Below are 21,937 nucleotides of genomic sequence, written 5' to 3' on the forward strand. Positions count from 1 at the left end.
TGTTATAATGTGATGGTCAATCCCACTATTCGTTGGTGATAGCCCAAGAGTTACCAGTGGGTGGTGATGACTAGCTGCCTTCCTTCTAGTCTTATACTGCTAAATTAGGAACGGCTAGCGCAGATATCCCCCGTGTAGCATTGTGCAAAATTCAAAACAAACAATCTGAAAAATTCTGAATTCCAAAACACAACTGGCCACAAGGGTTTCTGTAAAAGGATTGTGAACCTGTAATTACTGAGTGGGAGGTCAAAAACACATCTAAATTTTAGCCACTAGGAAATGTGGGATATAATGTGGGATTACATGACATTATATAACTTATAACTAACTATACTGGATAAACGATGAACAACATTTGTAAATCTGGACAAACCAAACTACAAATAAGTTGCTCAAAGAAATGCATAAACTAGTCACAAAAAAAGAAATAATTCTAGAACGCTCAGACATTAAAATAAAACGATTTTATGAACAAAAAGAAACTCACTGCTTCTGTAAGCTCTGGATTCCCTTTATGGAAGTCTCGTATTTTTTGATGTAGTTTAGGAGGTGGTAACGCTTCCCTTTCGTTGATATGAAGAAGAGCTACCTGAAAACATGCATCCCATTATATCAAAGACGTATGGGAAGTTATGCACTGATCACGGTATTAAAATCTGGATCCACATTTCTTGGACATACCTGACAAATGATATACATCACTGATCATAACATAAAAAAAAACAACTAAAGATATGTATTCATGTCACAATGTTTGAGTGGTAATACAAGTGAGGTATGTATTCATGTAACATTTCAGAGGTAATGCATGTGAAGTATGTATTCATGTTGTCATGTTTCAGTGGTAATACATGTGAAGCATGTATTCATGTTGTAACATTTCAGAGGTAAAACATGTGAAGTATGTATTAATGTTGTAATGTTTCAGTGGTAATACATGTGAAGTATGTATTCATGTTGTCATGTTTCAGTGTTAACACATGAAGTATGTATTCATGTTGTAATGTTTCAGTGGTAATACATGTGAAGTATGTATTCATGTTGTAATGTTTCAGTGGTAATACATGTGAAGTATGTATTCATGTTGTAATGTTTCAGTGGTAATACATGTGAAGTATGTATTCATGTTGTCATGTTTCAGTGGTAACACGTGAAGTATGCATTCATGTTGTAATGTTTCAGTGGTAATACATGTGAAGTATGTATTCATGTTGTAACATTTCAGAGGTAATACATGTGAAGTATGTATTCATGTTGTAATGTTTCAGTGGTAATACATGTGAAGTATGTATTCATGTTGTAACATTTCATAGGTAATACATGTGAAGTATGTATTCATGTTGTAATGTTTCAGTGGTAATACATGTGAAGTATGTATTCATGTTGTCATATTTCAGTGGTAATACATGAAGTATGTATTCATGTTGTAATGTTTCAGTGGTAATACATGTGAAGTATGTATTCATGTTGTAATGTTTCAGTGGTAATACATGTGAAGCATGTATTCATGTTGTCATGTTTCAGTGGTAATACATGTGAAGTATGTATTCATGTTGTAACATTTCAGTGGTAATACATGTGAAGCATGTATTCATGTTGTCATGTTTCAGTGGTAATACATGTGAAGCATGTATTCATGTTGTAATGTTTCAGTGGTAATACATGTGAAGTATGTATTCATGCTGTAACATTTCAGTGGTAATACATGTGAAGTATGTATTCATGTTGTAATGTTTCAGTGGTAATACAAGTGAAGTATGTATTCATGTTGTAATGTTTCAGTGGTAATACATGTGAAGTATGTATTCATGTTGTTATGTTTCAGTGGTAATACTGTTAACTAGTTACCTTTACAAGTTTTCTGTTCCAGAGTTGGAGACAGAGAACATGTTAGTTAAAAAAAAATATTTCAATTGTTATCACTGGTGAATGTGTTTTAAGGGTTGGGTATAGTGATTACATTCAGCACATACATTAGTACAGAATGTATGTAAACATTACTTGTATATAACAATTGTGTATTGAAAAAGTTGAAAACCATCATTCAATTTGACTCCAGTTAGTAGACGTCTCAACTTCGTGTCTCTATTATATCTCAAACTTGATAATTATACGTAACAATATGAAAGGTTAAATACTGCTAAGTGATAATATGCAAGGAAGCAAGTTGTAATGAATTAAAGTTAGCTGGTAAGTATTACATGTTATTAATTCAAACTCTAACTGTACATAAAACTGTACAGTGAAACTGTCTTTTTTTGCTCCTGTTATTTAATTGGTGGTGTAAATATCTGTGATTGGTTGCATTTTACTGTAAAAAAGAAATGTAAGATGTGGAGGTTAGGAATTATCATATTTAAATACAGAATGATTCATCCATAGTTTATGTTTGTAACATTAAAGTTGATTCATTCATAGTTTATGTTTGTAACATTAAGGTTGATTCATTCATAGTTTATGTTTGTAACATTAAAGTTGATTCATTCATAGTTTATGTTTGTAACATTAAGGTTGATTCATTCATAGTTTATGTTTCTAACATTAAGGTTGATTCATCCATAGTTTATGTTTGTAACATTAAGGTTGATTCATTCATAGTTTATGTTTGTAACATTAAGGTTGATTCATCCATAGTTTATGTTTGTAACATTAAAGTTGATTTATTCATAGTTTATGTTTGTAACATTAAGGTTGATTCATTCATAGTTTATGTTTGTAACATTAAGGTTGATTCATTCATAGTTTATGTTTGTAACATTAAGGTTGATTCATCAAAGTTTATGTTTGTAACATTAAGGTTGATTCATCAAAAGTTTATATTTGTAACATTAAGGTTGATTCATTCATAGTTTATGTTTGTAATATTAAGGTTGATTCATCTAAAGTTTATGTTTGTAACATTAAGGTTGATTCATCAAAAGTTTATGTTTGTAACATTAAGGTTGATTCATCCATAGTTTATATTTGTAACATTAAGGTTGATTCATCCAAAGTTTATGTTTGTAACATTAAGGTTGATTCATCAAAAGTTTATGTTTGTAACATTAAGGTTGATTCATCAATAGTTTCTGTTTGTAACATTAAGGTTGATTCATTCATAGTTTATGTTTGTAACATTAAGGTTGATTCATCCATAGTTTATGTTTGTAACATTAAGGTTGATTCATCCATAGTTTATGTTTGTAACATTAAGGTTGATTCATCAATAGTTTATGTTTGTAACATTAAGGTTGATTCATCCATAGTTTATGTTTGTAACATTAAGGTTGATTCATCCATAGTTTATGTTTGTAACATTAAGGTTGATTCATCCATAGTTTATGTTTGTAACATTAAGGTTGATTCATTCATAGTTTATGTTTGTAACATTAAGGTTGATTCATTCATAGTTTATGTTTGTAACATTAAGGTTGATTCATTCATAGTTTATGTTTGTAACATTAAGGTTGATTCATCCAAAGTTTATGTTTGTAACATTAAGGTTGATTCATCAAAAGTTTATATTTGTAACATTAAGGTTGATTCATTCATAGTTTATGTTTGTAACATTAAGGTTGATTCATCCAAAGTTTATGTTTGTAACATTAAGGTTGATTCATCAAAAGTTTATGTTTGTAACATTAAGGTTGATTCATCCATAGTTTATATTTGTAACATTAAGGTTGATTCATCCAAAGTTTATGTTTGTAACATTAAGGTTGATTCATTCATAGTTTATGTTTGTAACATTAAGGTTGATTCATCCATAGTTTATGTTTGTAACATTAAGGTTGATTCATTCATAGTTTATGTTTGTAACATTAAGGTTGATTCATCCATAGTTTATGTTTGTAACATTAAGGTTGATTCATCCATAGTTTATGTTTGTAACATTAAGGTTGATTCATCAATAGTTTATGTTTGTAACATTAAGGTTGATTCATCCATAGTTTATATTTGTAACATTAAGGTTGATTCATCAATAGTTTCTGTTTGTAACATTAAGGTTGATTCATTCATAGTTTATGTTTGTAACATTAAGGTTGATTCATCAATAGTTTCTGTTTGTAACATTAAGGTTGATTCATCCATAGTTTATATTTGTAACATTAAGGTTGATTCATCAATAGTTTCTGTTTGTAACATTAAGGTTAATTCATTCATAGTTTATGTTTGTAACATTAAGGTTGATTCATCCATAGTTTATGTTTGTAACATTAAGGTTGATTCATCCATAGTTTATGTTTGTAACATTAAGGTTGATTCATCCATAGTTTATGTTTGTAACATTAAGGTTGATTCATTCATAGTTTATGTTTGTAACATTAAGGTTGATTCATCCATAGTTTATGTTTGTAACATTAAAGTTGATTCATTCATAGTTTATGTTTGTAACATTAAGGTTGATTCATCCATAGTTTATGTTTGTAACATTAAGGTTGATTCATCCATAGTTTATATTTGTAACATTAAGGTTGATTCATCAATAGTTTCTGTTTGTAACATTAAGGTTGATTCATCCATAGTTTATGTTTGTAACATTAAGGTTGATTCATCAATAGTTTATGTTTGTAACATTAAAGTTGATTCATCCATAGTTTATGTTTGTAACATTAAGGTTGATTCATCAATAGTTTATGTTTGTAACATTAATGTTGATTCATCCATAGTTTATGTTTGTAACATTAATGTTGATTTATCCATAGTTTATGTTTGTAACATTAATGTTGATTCATCCATAGTTTATGTTTGTAACATTAAGGTTCATTCATCCATAGTTTATGTTTGTAACATTAAGGTTGATTCATCCATAGTTTAAAGTTTAAACATTAAAGTTGATTCATCCATAGTTTATGTTTTTAACATTAAAAATGAATGTTCAGTGGCAGGGTTGCTAGATTTAGAAACAAGTAAAAGCCTCTTCTTTACTGATTACCATTAAGCTTAGCAGTTTGCTTCAAAAAAACAATGTTGTAATAACAAGAAACATTAAAACAACTGTAAAAATACAACAACACAAATCTGTGGGAAATCCTATAACAAGAAACATTAAAACAACTGTAAAAATACAACAACACAAATCTGTGGGAAATCCTATAACAAGAAACATTAAAACAATGTTGTAGTAACAAGAAACATTAAAACAACTGTAAAAATACAACAACACAAATCTGTGGGAAATCCTATAACAAGAAACATTAAAACAACTGTAAAAATACAACAACACAAATCTGTGGGAAATCCTATATAAACATGTTCTTCTCTTCCAATTTAAACCATCTCCAAACTTGAAAGATCTTGTTTTATTAAGAGAATTAAGATTTTCTTAATGGTAATTCTCACCTGCTGTGCAATGAAGAATTCTGCCTGTTTCTGTGAAGCCATCACTTGGGTTTCTTCCATTTCCCTAAAAAAAAGGAACAGTAGAAATTTAGTTGAATGCATACTTTCTGTTAACACAACAGTAAATAAATTACCACATAAAATTCCAGATTACAAAAATGTTAACTTCAGAGATAATAACTCATCTCCACACATCCTCTCTACTTCAAGCGCACATATCTGTCTTCCCTCATTAAACAATGAAGTTATCACAGGAGGGAATTACTGGTGGAAGGCTTTTTGACATATGATGACATCACCATCCACCAGCTCTAGTACATAATATATGCAAAATTAGGTGTAGGTTGTTTTAAGGTTAGTGGCATTAAATCTCTTAAGCAGGCAAAGGAGGAAGACAGCTTAACTGTGTGAGAAGGTGAGTTATCCTCTCAGAATCAGACAATTTCCATCAAATGATAGGTAATGAAAGGCTTAACCTGTTCAGTGCCATAGACAAGATAACCCGTCCAAGCCGATCGGTAACACAGTGCCACGGACAATTTAATTATTCATTTTCAATAATACCTAACTTCAACGCTAGATGTCAGCACCATACATGCATTTGACCTACTTACAAATTGTTTCACTTTCGATCCAAAATTGTGTCACAAAAAAGTTACAAAATGAAGAAGCATTAGTGTTGTATTTTGAACTTGGTTCGGAGTTGCGGTAGCAGCTAAAATAGTTGGAAGTCAACAGGTTAATGAAATTTGTGAAGAGTTACCAAGCAGGTTTTGCCCAGCTAATCATAGTACTGAATAAGACTTTTGCAAAATGAAAACTTTTTTTTGCTTTGTTTTGAATTTCATGCAAAACCACAAGAGGGCCACCTGCAGTGTAAGAGTAATGGGAAGGTTGCTAGTCATCATCATCCACCACCAACTCTATTTTACCAACAAATAGTGGAACTAATCATCACATTATAATGCCCCAAAAGCTGAAAGGGCAAACATATTTGATGTGTAGGGGATTCGAACCCATGACCCTTGGATTCCTAGTCAAGTATTCTATCCAACTGGTCATGCCAAGCCCAAAATGAAAAGTATTCATCCTTTATAGAAATAAATTTTCAGTAATCCCCCCAAGACAGATAAAATTCATTTTGCACTAAAACACAAAGGTATGAAGAATTTTCCGCAGAACACTTTTGACGAAGTGCAGAAGAGTACATTAAAATAGCTGCTGGCAGAAATATATAGGGGAATAGATCTACTTGCTGAATAAAGCTTTTCTTTCTTTATTTTTAATTTTGCATAAAGCTACATTAGAACTATCTGCACTAGCCATCCCTAATTTAGCAGTGTAAGACTAGAGGGAATGCAGCTAGTCATCACCACCAACCATCAACTCTTGGGCTACTCTTTTACCAATAAATAGTAGGATTAACCATCACATTATAATGCCCCTACAGCTGAAATGGCAAGCATGTTTGATGTGATGGGGATTCAAACCAGCAACCCTCAGATTACAAGTCAAGTGTCTTAACCACCTGGCTATGCCAGGCCAAAGAAGATTTTCCCATGTTGCTTATTGTAAATATTTTACAAGTGCTGAAAACTCCCAAAAACATTTGAACATGCTAGGCAATAACATGGTTACTGGTAAAGTAACAGAATTTAGCTGAATAAAATATAACAAGTAGAAGTAATAAATACAGGAATACAATTAAGAAAGTTATTTACAGTTTATGAGAAAGAATACACCTCAGCTCTCTAACCTACATTATAAAACAGATGAGGGTGAGTACATAAGCTGTATCGATTATAATCTGTAAAATGGTAAGGATGATGGTTTCTCAGCAAATATAAACCTAACTTTTGGTACGGGTAGAAAAACTCATAAAAAAATCCATAACTATATTGCTTAAAGAAAATATATCTCTAGTTGTGTAGAAATTTGAGTTTTCTTTCTTTTCACTTTGTGAATTACACTATATAAATGTTACAAAATTCTGTTGCAACAGAGTTAAAGTTATTATAGTGATTTAAATTTTGAAATCTAATGTTCAGGTAGATTACTAAATTCAATATCTTATAGGTGTTCACCAGTCGAGAAAGGGTTATCCTTAGAGGAGGTATAAAACATATAGCATGTGAGGTTTTCACTATCATAATATGCTTGAAAGTTAAATTTTGTAATTTCCTTAAAATGTGCAGTTGTTATCTGATTAAACAAATAAAACTTAATAGATATAGATACCTGTAATCATCAATAGGCAATGATTCATCAATCAATGAGTCGTTTGGTTGTTCTTCCCCAAAAGCAGTATTATAATACTGACAGAACTTTCTATGAACGTTCGCCACGTGACTGAAGGTGAACTTATCAAAAACAAGAAACATTCGACGAATAAACAAGCCTGAAATATAAGGATATTTCTTATTTCACTTAAAAATTCATTGTGTGTTTTGAGTGTGTTCTGTGTGTATATATATACACACACACATATTACACATAGTAACCAGTAATTGGTTTGTGAACCGACAATTGATTAATAAGGTCAACCAATTGTTAAAAACATTGACAAGTTTTGAACCTTTCCATTACAGAAATTATTAATAATGATACACTTAAATATTTTTTGTTTCCTCATGTTTCTGTTATTGTTTAACAGCTAAAGTCCTCTAGAATTATGAAAAATGTGAAACATTCTAAAAATAATCACAATTAATTCAAAGTCAATTTGTTTTTTTTTAATCTTACGTATATTCATAATGTTGCTGTTGTAATCTATATTTTTAATGTTAGAGGAAAGATACAGCTAGCAATAATGACAGGAAGATCAGAATATTCAATAAGAATGAAGTAATTGTGGTTCCCTTGTATAAGCTGATTTATGTTAGTTAATATCATGCAGGCCTATCACCATTTATGACAGTGTACAGGTTTTTAAGGTTGTAGAAATGCTAAAGAAGGAAATAATGTAACTTATTAATACTACATGGACTGAAACTTGAATTATATTCACCAGATGATTTAATAGAACCTTCCAATGAAAGAACTATGCTGTTATGCTATCACTGCTCTCTCCTTGCATAATTATTATGTTTATATTTATTTAATATCCAATAGCCAATCTATGACCAAGTTTACAGGACCAAGTGTAAGTAAAATGCATCACAGGTCTTCTTAAAAGACCATAAATAGAGATTACATAATGATAAAAAAACAAAGTATGAATACTGACTACTGACTAATTTGTAATCAGTTGACTTCCATATTGGTAAGTTCTTAAGATTGCCCTTCTCCACTCTTTAGTCCACATGTCAGAAATCTAGTTTATTGTTTGGATCTTTACCATAGAAAATGTAATTAATAATCCATATATATTCAACACCTGAATCTATACAACCATCTTTTCTAACATTTCCTATAAGTAAATGATTCAGTAATCTATATGTAGCTTCACAACAGTAACACAGGAGAAAATCAGAACAGTAAATTGGGTGATGACTCCTGACCACAAAACACTTGCATTAATATGCTGATATCTGTTTATAAAAATTTTCCTCAGGAAAACTTTAACTTGCATTTGGGTACCAGATTATGAGAACAATATTTTTCTGAAAACAGCCCTCACAGTAGGGAGGTACATATAAACTAGAACAAACGTTACAGTCATATAAAGTAACAGTATTCACAAACAAAACATGGTGTTGATTTATACAAAAAAAAAAAGCAAATCAAAGTGGAAGACTAAATACCATCAGTAGATATTTCATTGAAGAAAGAGATATTCTTATAAGCAAGTTAAAAAATCTAACATTCTTCAAAGCAAACCAAAGTATATAAATATTTTAAATATTCCCTGAGATTCAAGTCAGAAAAAAGAGCAAGACATTCAAAGCATTGCAAACATGGAGCCGGCTCTGTATCTTTGGCTTTGTGATGTTACCTCAAGAAACGTGTATGTTATTGAGGAAACTAATCAACTTGGACAACAGATTGATGTAACAGTTTGGATATTCCAAAGAACGGCTGTAACAACCCAAAGGTTGTTTTTGAATACGAAAGACAAAACTGGTAGATGAAGCAACAAGTGTCAATCAAAATGCAACTGCTGCAGATCTAAGGCAAGTTCTGACACGACACAAACCGGCAGAAATCTGCAATCTAATTAAGACTGGTTTATTTTATAGGTTGGAATCCAGTCATCCTTTTGCAAGTTAACAAGTTCAAGGAAGAAAAACCATAATAATTTGTATTTATCAAGTGGCCAAGATGCTTTTTGAAGTGCTTCATCCCTGGTGTCCATGCAAGATACAAGTGGCATAAGAGTGCCTTGAAAATTCTATGTGATGCATACCCTTACAACTGAAGCAAAATATGAAGTGAAAAAAAACAACAATATATAAATACAAAACAAAATAATTTAATGAAAAATCAAAACGAAAACTGCTGTGGTAACTTTCTTACAAGAAAAAGACACTGAGTATCCCATAAGTAATGTCATGTTTTGGGATAGGATAAGTTTAAATGCTTATTTCTTGGCTAAATGAAGTTATTCTTCAAGTCATATAAGTTATATGGGATGAACTGATAGCATTAAATGTAAGGCAGTTTCTTTCTTTACTAGTTTTTGTTTTATTTATTTTAGAAGCCCCAACTATCATGGAGGTGTCATAGAAGCCATAAGACATATATATGTTTTACAAGTTCAGAAAAGAGATAAGTGATACCAAAGCATTCAAGAGGTGTAAAGCAGTGAACATTCTGAATGTGAGGAAGTGTCAAAGATGGTTCAATAAGTTTAGAACTGGTAACTCCAGTTTAACTGATGCAGCTCACACTGGGTGCCATGTTGAGTTTCATAATAACCTGCTCCATGTGCACTGTGAGGATTGTGCTGTAACTGTTGAAGAATTAGCCCAGAAACTCAGTTCATCTCCACCCACTGTCCATTAACATTTGCAACAACTTGGTAGAGTTTCAAAGTTGGGAAAATGGGTACCACAAGTTGTCAGTTGATAATCTGAAAGAACGAGTGGCCGTCTCTTCATTCTTGTGAACTTCAAGCTTCATTTTTGAACCGCCTAGTGACTGGAGATTAGAAACTGGTACTCTGTCAAAACTGCTGACAATGGTTTAGTGCAGGAGAACCAGCTACACTACAGCCAAAAGTGAACCTGCAGCCCAGGAAGGTTTTGGTTAGTGTTTGGTGCGATAAAGGTGGTGTAATACACTTTGAGTTGTTCAGTCGATCCAGTTGCTAAGAGTAGCTCTCAGCAGTGATTGTCTGGTTTGGTTATAGCTTTTCATCTTTTCTGGAAGTTATCCAAGTCATCCTAGTGGTGTGAGGACATGTACTGTCAAGGAGAACCAAGCGATCCTAGTGGTGTGAGGACCTGTACTGTCATGGAGAACCAAGTGATCCTAGTGGTGTGAGGACATGTACTGTCAAGGAGAACCAAGTGATCCTAGTGGTGTGAGGACGTGCACTGTCAAGGAGAACCAAGTGATCCTACTTGTGTGAGGACGTGCACTGTCAAGGAGAACCAAGTGATCCTAGTGGTGTGAGGACGTGCACTGTCAAGGAGAACCAAGTGATACTACTGGTGTGAGGACGTGCACTATCAAGGAGAACCAAGTGATCCCAGTGGTGTGAGGATGTGCACTGTCAAGGAGAACCAAGTGATCCCAGTGGTGTGAGGATGTGCACTGTCAAGGAGAACCAAGTGATACTACTGGTGTGAGGACATGTACTGTCAAGGAGAACCAAGTGATACTACTTGTGTGAGGACGTGCACTGTCATGGAGAACCAAGTGATCCTAGTGGTGTGAGGACGTGCACTGTCAAGGAGAACCAAGTGATCCTAGTGGTGTGAGGACGTGCACTGTCAAGGAGAACCAAGTGATCCTAGTGGTGTGAGGATGTGCACTGTCAAGGAGAACCAAGTGATCCCAGTGGTGTGAGGATGTGCACTGTCAAGGAGAACCAAGTGATACTACTGGTGTGAGGACATGTACTGTCAAGGAGAACCAAGTGATACTACTGGTGTGAGGGGCGTGCACTGTCAAGGAGAACCAAGTGATACTACTGGTGTGAGGACATGTACTGTCAAGGAGAACCAAGTGATACTACTGGTGTGAGGACGTGCACTGTCAAGGAGAACCAAGTGATCCCAGTGGTGTGAGGACATGTACTGTCAAGGAGAACCAAGTGATACTACTGGTGTGAGGACATGTACTGTCAAGGAGAACCAAGTGATCCTAGTGGTGTGAGGATGTGCACTATCAAGGAGAACCAAGTGATCCCAGTGGTGTGAGGATGTGCACTGTCAAGGAGAACCAAGTGATCCCAGTGGTGTGAGGACGTGCACTGTCAAGGAGAACCAAGTGATACTAGTGGTGTGAGGACATGTACTGTCAAGGAGAACCAAGTGATACTACTGGTGTGAGGACGTGCACTGTCAAGGAGAACCAAGTGATACTACTGGTGTGAGGACATGTACTGTCAAGGAGAACCAAGTGATCCCAGTGGTGTGAGGATGTGCACTGTCAAGGAGAACCAAGTGATACTACTGGTGTGAGGACATGTACTGTCAAGGAGAACCAAGTGATACTACTGGTGTGAGGACGTGCACTGTCAAGGAGAACCAAGTGATCCTAGTGGTGTGAGGACGTGCACTGTCAAGGAGAACCAAGTGATCCTAGTGGTGTGAGGACGTGCACTATCAAGGAGAACCAAGTGATCCCAGTGGTGTGAGGATGTGCACTGTCAAGGAGAACCAAGTGATCCCAGTGGTGTGAGGATGTGCACTGTCAAGGAGAACCAAGTGATACTACTGGTGTGAGGACATGTACTGTCAAGGAGAACCAAGTGATACTACTGGTGTGAGGACGTGCACTGTCAAGGAGAACCAAGTGATACTACTGGTGTGAGGACATGTACTGTCAAGGAGAACCAAGTGATACTACTGGTGTGAGGACGTGCACTGTCAAGGAGAACCAAGTGATCCCAGTGGTGTGAGGACATGTACTGTCAAGGAGAACCAAGTGATACTACTGGTGTGAGGACATGTACTGTCAAGGAGAACCAAGTGATCCTAGTGGTGTGAGGATGTGCACTATCAAGGAGAACCAAGTGATCCCAGTGGTGTGAGGATGTGCACTGTCAAGGAGAACCAAGTGATCCCAGTGGTGTGAGGATGTGCACTGTCAAGGAGAACCAAGTGATACTACTGGTGTGAGGACATGTACTGTCAAGGAGAACCAAGTGATACTACTGGTGTGAGGACGTGCACTGTCAAGGAGAACCAAGTGATACTACTGGTGTGAGGACATGTACTGTCAAGGAGAACCAAGTGATCCCAGTGGTGTGAGGATGTGCACTGTCAAGGAGAACCAAGTGATACTACTGGTGTGAGGACATGTACTGTCAAGGAGAACCAAGTGATACTACTGGTGTGAGGACATGTACTGTCAAGGAGAACCAAGTGATCCTAGTGGTGTGAGGATGTGCACTGTCAAGGAGAACCAAGTGATCCTAGTGGTGTGAGGATGTGCACTGTCAAGGAGAACCAAGTGATACTACTGGTGTGAGGACATGCACTGTCAAGGAGAACCAAGTGATACTACTGGTGTGAGGACATGTTCTGTCAAGGAGAAACCTTCCCTATCCCTCTTATTCTCCTGATCTTGCTCCTTCAGATTACCATCTTTTAAGAAGCTTGCAATGTCATCTGATTTTTAAAAGTGTGGTACTGAAAATCTTTTGAGACATTGGCAGACTGTTATTGAAGGTGATGGAAAATACATAATTGATTAAAGTTATTATTTGAGTTCTTTTTTTCTCCTTTTAAATATTAGTGTTACAAACAACATTACTTATGTGATGGCCTGATACCGTAAGTCCTCCCCTACAGTCATAAATTTTACTAAATAAAAAAATGTTATGTTTATTTAACACTAAAACATTTTTATTAGCACATTTCTTACAACTATATCTAGTGTAACTGACCTCAAGAAAGGTTGCAAAAAACATACCTATGCAGTGAACAAAGTGAATATGTAAACATTAATCTTTACATACATTACACATTCTGCAGTAACTTACCTAGGATACTGCTTTTGTTAACTGTTGGGGTTTGGTGGGTAGGATCAACTAGTAAATTCTCCAATGATTCAAAATAATCCATTATTGCAGCAACACCTTTAGTTTTCAACTTCTCTAGCCTAATGAGCAAAATAAACATAAGCAATGAGCAAAACACTGTATAAAATAAGTCTTCCATATCCATTATATTTACAGAACAGAACATAATTTAAATATCATATATATATATATATTTGTCTAATACACCTGAATACAGAAGGCTTACTGTACTTCATAACAGTGACGTCTTAGCACAAAATTATGTTACATTTAGCACCAATGTATAAATTTTGCTCGTAATACAAATTCTCAACTAATTAACAGTGCAATGCATCAGGACAGATTTATAACTGGAGTAATATGTCACAGCCTTTCCTGCTGAAGAATATTCATGCAGCAAGATTACACTATGTAACACAAGTTTTGTTTCTGGATAGTATGTGTTATTTCTTAATTGCTTATGTCGTAAAAGTACAGAAAATGGCCATTATTCCCTTCAAACTTTGCTTTTGTGACCTAGATAATGAAATTTAGAAATTAACCTATTTTCTATGTTTTTTGCACGAGGTCTGAATAAAACAACATATAAATCATGATTTACATGTATTTGTACTAAACTTATACAAAAACGTTTAGATGTAATTTTTCAAGGTTTGCAACTGTAATGTAAATCACTTTCACATATAAGCTCCCAAATACAGTCTCTCATCGTGTTTTTGTTATACACTCCCAGGTCAGAAAAGCAAAGTTTGAAGAGAAAAATAGGTCTTTTCCATTTACTTTAGGCATAAGCAATTGGGAAATAACACTTTCTGTCCAGGAACAATAAAAAGTGAAAATGTTGTTACATAGCATTTGGAACACAAACATTCTCTGAAACAGCAATTAACTGTTAAGTCAAGGACAATGCATCATAAACACCAATCTGGTGTGAAAGCTATAGCATAAAATAAAACTATATGACCAAAAATCCACTGCAGTGAAGCTGTAGATATCTCATGGCACAACTGATAACACAGAAGCATATAAATATAAATTCACATGCCAAAGTTCCAGCTATGCCTTGAAATCAGCACCTGCTTTCACGAGAAGAATGGCGGGAAAAAAGTGAAATCACAGCAATCCAGTTTCCACGTATCAATCAAGTTAATCATCATAGATCAATGGACTTTTGAGCCCTTAATCTGTGTGTAAATGGTAGAACATGATGTACACTTACAGTAAAGGATTTGTGAAAAGTTTTCATCATCTCTTGTAGAGTTTATTACAATACAAACTGCAAAGTCTTGTCAATAAAATATATCTTCAACCATCAAACTCAGAATGAGACCTGATACATCATCCTTATTAAGTTCACTTAACTTTCAGTAATTAAACTTTCATATTAGCTGGGTATTAAGCTATTTTCAGTGAAGCTAGGAACAACTATCCAAATCTGTATGATCAACCACTAATAAAGTTATTCTGTGACCATGTCAATACTGGCATGTTGAGAGCTCTGCACTATTCATATTACAGCTACTTCCACACTGAAGTTAAAAATAAGAAAAAAAAACTTTGCTACGAGTGTCTTGATATACAGTAAATAAACCAAACTTGTAAAACAGTTCAAAAGAATTTAGGTACCTGATATATTTATAAGCTACAAATCTGAAATTCTAAAATACTAAAAGTAAACTGGTATTTTTGTATATATTTAAATTCATACAATTATAAAATTGAGATTCAAATCCTAGTTCTCAGGTACAATTCAAGTAAACACAATTTTTTAAAACAAACTTTTCCTGATGCATCAGTCATTTCTAGATCCTTGAGGAAAAACGTTTTTCAATTAATAATAGAAAACAAACAGAGGTTTCGTAAGCAACTTTCTTGGTTATACTTGTTTCACCTACCTCTCAAGGAACTGTTGATAAGTCCTGGGGTGCAGAATAGGTTTCACCATGCCATTAAAGCTCTTCAAATCCATATCAGGGCTCTAAATATTTTTGCAACAAATATTCAAAATAACACTTGACATATTTTGAATAAATACTGAAAACTTGTAAGCATGATTCAATAGAAAAACACAATTTTTATTTTATTTTGTATTCAGAGGTACATCACATTCAATTCAGAGTGAAGTGGGTAATAAACATGCTGATAATTCAAACAGCATATCTCTTTATGCTGAAGCAATGTTCCAGTAATGCCAATCTTAACTATATAACATCAATTAAATCACTGCTAGATTAAATGTCAAAACAGAAAATTAGAGAAAAAAGTGACCAGAAATTAAATTAATGTTGTACATTAATAATAATACAACCACAATGCCTCAGATCTGCATTTGGTAAAACAACAACCCTATAATAAAAAGTAGAATTAGAAAAAAAACTTAAAATAATACTAAAAACACAACTTAGTTGAGAAATGAAAAAAAACAAAACAAATTTCCACAATCCTGAATCTAAATCATCAAACATAACTACAGTATTTGCCTCCAAATATATTATGCACACCCAATACTGAAAGGTTAAATTGGATAAAATTTATTTTTTCACATAACAGATGTACAAAATATATTGAATAATTTTTAATTACAGCAAACAACCATTGATATTTTAAACATTTCTTTAGAAATCTTTCCTTGAAATTGTTTGTAATACATTAATTTTACAAAGTTTATTGAGAAGTTTATACATGATAATACAGTAAGCTAATCATTCATCTTCACACAAAATTTGTCACTGCTATAAATATCAATGGATTTCCTTCCTCAAACCCTCACTTTATCCTATTCTGATTTCTAGAGAATGAACCATCCATTACATTGAATATATAACAAGCTTTGAAACCCTTAATGTTTTTGGCAGTAGCTTCTAGTAAAATACCTAACAAAATTGAACATGTGTGAATATAAGGTGCAATCAATATTTTTGGAGGTAATTGGAAGGAACTATAACAAAGTTGTTATAGGATTGTTTCCTAAATTAAATGTTAAGAGAGTTAATTATAGAGGATGTCAAATTTTTGTTAACCCTTCTGGCACTAAATAACAACTTGTAATGTTTGGCATGGCGCTGAATATATATGTTTCATACTTCAACTAATTACGGTATCAGTACTAAAAGCATGATATCTCGGCAATAACTCAACAACAAAAGTCCCTAAAATATTCAGTGATTGTACCCAACACTATATATGCTAACTTCAATACATATGAATAACATGGATAAAGGTAGGTCACCTGCCACGCTGAGCCTACAAGTCTGACTGTGGTCGCCAACCATTCCGAAAGGGTTAATCACAAAATGATTGTGTGTTTTCAAGGGAACAGTTAGGTGAATGATTACTGTAAAACTAGGTTATACTGTGATGGTTCTTTACCTGATTGTGTTATACAGATATTTTATTCTTTAACTTTTTGTATATAGATGTACTGACAAACTATGTTGAATTAGCCTTCCAAAAGCAAAACTATATGTAGAGACAGATGAAACAGTTGCACTAACATCTTCCTTTTTATTTTTAACGAGCTGTACATTAACTAACATTCACATATTATTCTTTTGATACAGGCCAGTTTGTTACTAATGGAGTAACTCAAGGTCCAGAGTTTAAGCCTTTTATTTTCTCATTTGCATTAATAATACTGAAAGGATCATAGTTAGTCAAGTTTGTTAATGACATTAAACTATTGAGTATTTCTAGCTGTATTGAGGATAGTGTGATGATATAGAATGACTGGATCAATTGTTAAGTTAAACTAGTAATTTTAACATGGGATTTCTTTATAAGTGAAAGGTAATAATAATTTGAATTTCAAATTTATGGTTGGAAACTAGCTCAACACTATGAGTAAAGAGAAATGATCTGGGCAAAGTGATGGACAAGCAATGTTTCTGGACATGTGTACTACAAAGAGATAATTCTCTCTTTACAAAAAAAATCACTAATTAGGCCTCTCTTGAAATACTGCTTAAAACTCTGAAATTCTTACTTAAGAAAGGATATTATTTTATTGGAAAGGGTTCAGAAGAAAACTACTAGGAAGAAAGCAGAAATGGGTTATCTTACAGAGATAGCTTAAGACCCATTTTATTTTTAAAAAAACAAAACTAAAACAGTTTAGGAAATTATCGATTAATTGACAGTATACAGGCCTGTGATTTTTTGTGATGTATTACGAAGACAACAATACCAGAGAAAAATCATGTCAGATTTGCTAAAAACAGGCCAGGCTCCAGTTAAGAGTTTTATTTTTTCTAACAGAATTTGTGGTTTACAGACTGAGTTACAAACAGAAGTGGTGAACACCAATTTACTAAAGCATAAGAGGTAGGAAGAATGAATAATTTCCTGAAAAGGGTTAGTTAATATTTTATTTTTCTCAGTAGTAGGTACAAACGACAGCCTTCAATGACCAAATAATCATTGTTGTCTTTATGTTTTGTTACTTTCATAATTATTAGTTGTTTATTTTTTAAACTTTCCTCTTTACAAACTACATGTAAAATATGGTCTTACTGCATATTGTTTCTTGTTAAAGAAGTTAAAAAAAAATAATTAATCATACACTCTAGAACCATTAGGTAAAAATTACAAACAACTTCAGAGAAAATGTTCAATTACTGGAACCTGATGTTTTGGCTCATACCTTTATCAAGAGTTTATAAATGTCACAGGTTATAAAGCTGATTTCAAATGACATTAAACAAAAAAATGCAGCTATAATAATAAAACAGAAAAGTTTATGTGATTCACATATAATATACCAGTTTTGACTCGTTCATCATAAAAACAGAAACAATAAAAATAGATAAAATCTAAATGATTAAATTAATAATAATAAAGGAGCCAAGCATTGTACCTGTTAATAAAAAGGCATCTGGTATGAATCAAAAGTGATTATCACGTTTTCTGTTGTGAAAATAGTCACTAGTTTCTAAACTTTTTCGGTTACTGTCATTTCAAGCTGAAATGTTGGGTGCAAGTAATTAAACATTTTTTTCTGAAGTTGTTTTCATGTAATAGTTTCTATCCTTTGGTCAGAATTGAAAATTTCTAAAAGTAGGAATATATTTATTTATTCCATCAATGAATTCAATAACTATATTTAATTTCTCACCTTAATATTCATACATGCACAAAGAGAAAGGTAACATGTAACTTATAACCAAATATTTATTAATATCATTCAAAGATGTAAGAAAATAGTAATTCACAAGTTTTTTTTATATTTCTTAAGGGTAATATTTTAACTTTAGACTCATTTAAAAATAAGTAAACAGTAAATTGAGATAAGAGATTTTGATAGCTTATTGCTTTGTATACACTTTCTTTTTATCATATATTTAAACATCTAACAGAGTTTACCTGAAACAGTTTTAAAACCAAATAGAAATAAAGAGATTTTGAATATCTGCAACAATTACTAACTTTACTACAAAAGTTTAACAATTGGATTTGTACCTGTAAAAGTTTCAAAGTAATTATAGCAAAATCTCTTTGTTGGAGATTAGTATGTTCCCAAACGTCATCCGTTTGGCCTAACAACGGATTAATCATTCTTGCTTTGTTTTTTACCACACAAAATTCCCTGATCAAGACCAAAAGAGCAAGTTTATGTGGAGTTACATGATCTTTCCCGGACTTGCGTTGACTTGTAGTCACAGCAGAAGATTCTGGGGCCATCTCTTTCACCTTTAGACATATAAATATAAATAAGATATGAAACATTTACCTAAAAGCTAAGATCTGTAAAAAAAAAATTTAAAAAAGTGTGAATAGGCACTATAATTCAATAGCCAGTTTAAATATTGCTGTAAGTAGATAAAATGTGTCAACTTATTTACAATTATCCTTATAAAGCGGGAAGGATTTCAAATAACTGAAAACACTAGCTACTAGAACAATATCAAGTTTATAAAACAGAACTACCAATGAAATAAAATAAAAAGGACTTATTTACAAACAAATAAAGAAAAATTAAAAATAAGCTTTATTCATAAGTTTATAGTCCTTACTGGTTTGAATAATCATCTTATTGGTGGTCTGTGTAATGGAATGAGATTACTGGAAGTATAAACCTGAATTTTAGGAAAGGACAAGATAGTGAAGTTTTGATATGCAGTAAGTTAACTTGAATTTTAACCTAAACTATCTTTGAGTAGTTTCCAACATGGGACTGTATTTTGTTCCACAATTCTATGAACATATTTTACTTTTTAACTTTTTATAGATAGGTACACAGAAATGAGCTAAATTTTTTGATATATGAACAGGTGAAATAGTTATATGAACTTGTTCTTTTCTTTTTGACTAACAGTAAATTAATCTTTCATTTGTATGTTAAGCTTTTGATACAGGCTACAATTTATATATATATATGGTTCACACAAACTTATTCAACAATTGTCAATTAATGTTGGTACAAAAAATTGTTCATACTGTTACAGCTTGTTCCAATATATTTTTTTCAAAGTTGTGACACTGATATAGTAATTTTTAAAAATTTGGTTATAACAATGTAGGCAAGTAGTAAATCTGGCATTTGTCCTACATAAAACTTTACAAGTTTCTCCTATTGCAAACATAAAATTTATTCAATCTTATGGGAAATTAAACATTATTCTTGTTACTAACCTATAGAGGTTTTATTGAATATCATGACCTTTTCAAAATTTACACTAATTTCTTATAAACTGCTTATGGTAATATTAAACACACAAGTGGGAGGTGACGACTAGCTGACTTCCATCTAGTCTCACACTACTAAATTAGGGACAGCTAGCGTAGAAAGTTTTCGTGTAGCTTTGCATGAATTTAAACCAAACATATCATTGTGTATCTTTGTATTTAAATGAATAAACAAAAGTCTATTGTTTACTTGTTGTTAAGTATGTCATTTTTTAACTTTTCTTCAGTTCTACTATATTCACACACTTCGTTTTTCTGTCCTTTTATCACCTTACAAGTTCATTTGCATCCCCATTAGTTTAAGCTCTGACTACATTAATTAATACTAGCAATGTAACAGTTCCATATATGGTATTATATCATTAGTTAACCGACATTAGTTCTTAGTAATTATAAATTTATATTTACCACTGTTCCAACTTCATTTTTCGAGTCTTACTTTTATTATTATTGAACTTTCTTGAATCTTATCACATTTACTTTTAGACTATTATTTATGATTTATTTCTTACTGACCACTCTGTGTTTTGCAAGACAATCGAGGTTAATTAGGGTCCATAACTTTAGTAAGAAAAGCATATTTAGCTTTGATCTAAATAAGTACTGGGTTCTCACTGGGTTACAAATTAGTAACTAATGTATATTGTACTTTTATTTAATCTTATATGAGCTACAGTTTAGCATTTATAACTTAACTGTGATTCATCAACTGAATGGCTAAAATACAGTACTAGTACTACTGATAGTAACGCCTAATTTAGTACAGTACTTATATACAATAGTACGAGTAGTAACGTTTATTTACAGCCATTACATAATATTTCATATGCAACATAAATACACGTTCTGAATGTTAATCTTAGAACTGATTTTGCAATTAGGCAGAATTTCAAATTTAATGCTCCTTCATCGAAGGAAACACAAATATTACATACATTGACATTTGAAGTAAGTTATGCGCAAGGGTGAATGAAGTATACCTGTAACATTAACAGTTCATTGTACCAATACTCATTTTGCCAAAACTGTTTTGTTGTTGTTTTGAATTAAGCACAAAGCTACACAATGGGCTATGTGTGATCTGCCCACTACGGATATCGAAAGCCGGGTTTTAGCGTCGTAAGTCCGCAGACATGCCGCTGAGGCACTGGGAGGCAAACTGTTTTGTATTAGTAAGTTTTAGTGTTAATTATGATTCAATATTCTGGTGATTGATGTCTACTGAGCCATCCGACCACCCCAAATTATAAAATTCTAAATACATGTACGGATGAAAGTTTGTTATGCTACATCATCTACAATATGTATTTAAATAAAGCAATGACAAATTTCAATTACCTACCAATTTATTATTCTTCACAGTACGTCGCCATTACAAAATTTCCTATCGTCGTACCAGAAAACTATAATAAATTAATATTAAAAATAGCGTAATAATTATGGGAAACTATTAAATTTGAACATTTAAAGTATAAAATTTATTTATGTACAAAAATAATAACTTTACACAAAAGGAATTTTAAAAGACACGTGTTTACCATGAAGCTTATAAGTATATAATAATCTGTATTTTCAAGTATATTTGTTGTGATCACGGTCTCACCTCTTTGTAGAGTTCTAAATTTCAGGGTGCGGAAACATGGTCGAATACATGCTATTCTATGAAATATTCCTTCAAAATGTAAACTGTGGGTGCGTTATAAAAGTAACAATAAATCACTAGTGTGAATTGTAGATAGTAGTTCGTCGCTGACATATTGCCTTCCTTCTTCTCGGATGTTCCGGCATGGCCAAATG

At 32.7% G+C, this 21,937-nt stretch overlaps 1 protein-coding gene across 3 annotated transcripts in view; it reads right to left on the bottom strand.

Annotated features, from left to right (window-relative positions):
• The window catches only part of ida (anaphase promoting complex subunit 5 ida), a 45,778-nt gene extending 24,233 nt beyond the window's left edge, over positions 1–21,545 (bottom strand). For all 3 annotated transcript variants that reach the window (XM_076460300.1, XM_076460299.1, XM_076460301.1), the window contains exons 1-7: positions 21,483–21,545; positions 18,914–19,144; positions 15,355–15,437; positions 13,421–13,539; positions 7,564–7,723; positions 5,326–5,389; positions 491–592 (exon numbers count right to left, since the gene is read on the bottom strand). In XM_076460300.1, coding sequence (XP_076316415.1) covers positions 491–592; positions 5,326–5,389; positions 7,564–7,723; positions 13,421–13,539; positions 15,355–15,437; positions 18,914–19,135 — 750 coding nt within the window. In that variant the 5' untranslated portion in view covers positions 19,136–19,144; positions 21,483–21,545. The remainder of the gene's footprint in view (positions 1–490; positions 593–5,325; positions 5,390–7,563; positions 7,724–13,420; positions 13,540–15,354; positions 15,438–18,913; positions 19,145–21,482) is intronic.
• Positions 21,546–21,937: the final 392 nt, after the last annotated feature.

This window comes from Tachypleus tridentatus, chromosome 10 (assembly GCF_004210375.1).
Source record: "Tachypleus tridentatus isolate NWPU-2018 chromosome 10, ASM421037v1, whole genome shotgun sequence".
NCBI lineage: Eukaryota > Metazoa > Arthropoda > Merostomata > Xiphosura > Limulidae > Tachypleus > Tachypleus tridentatus.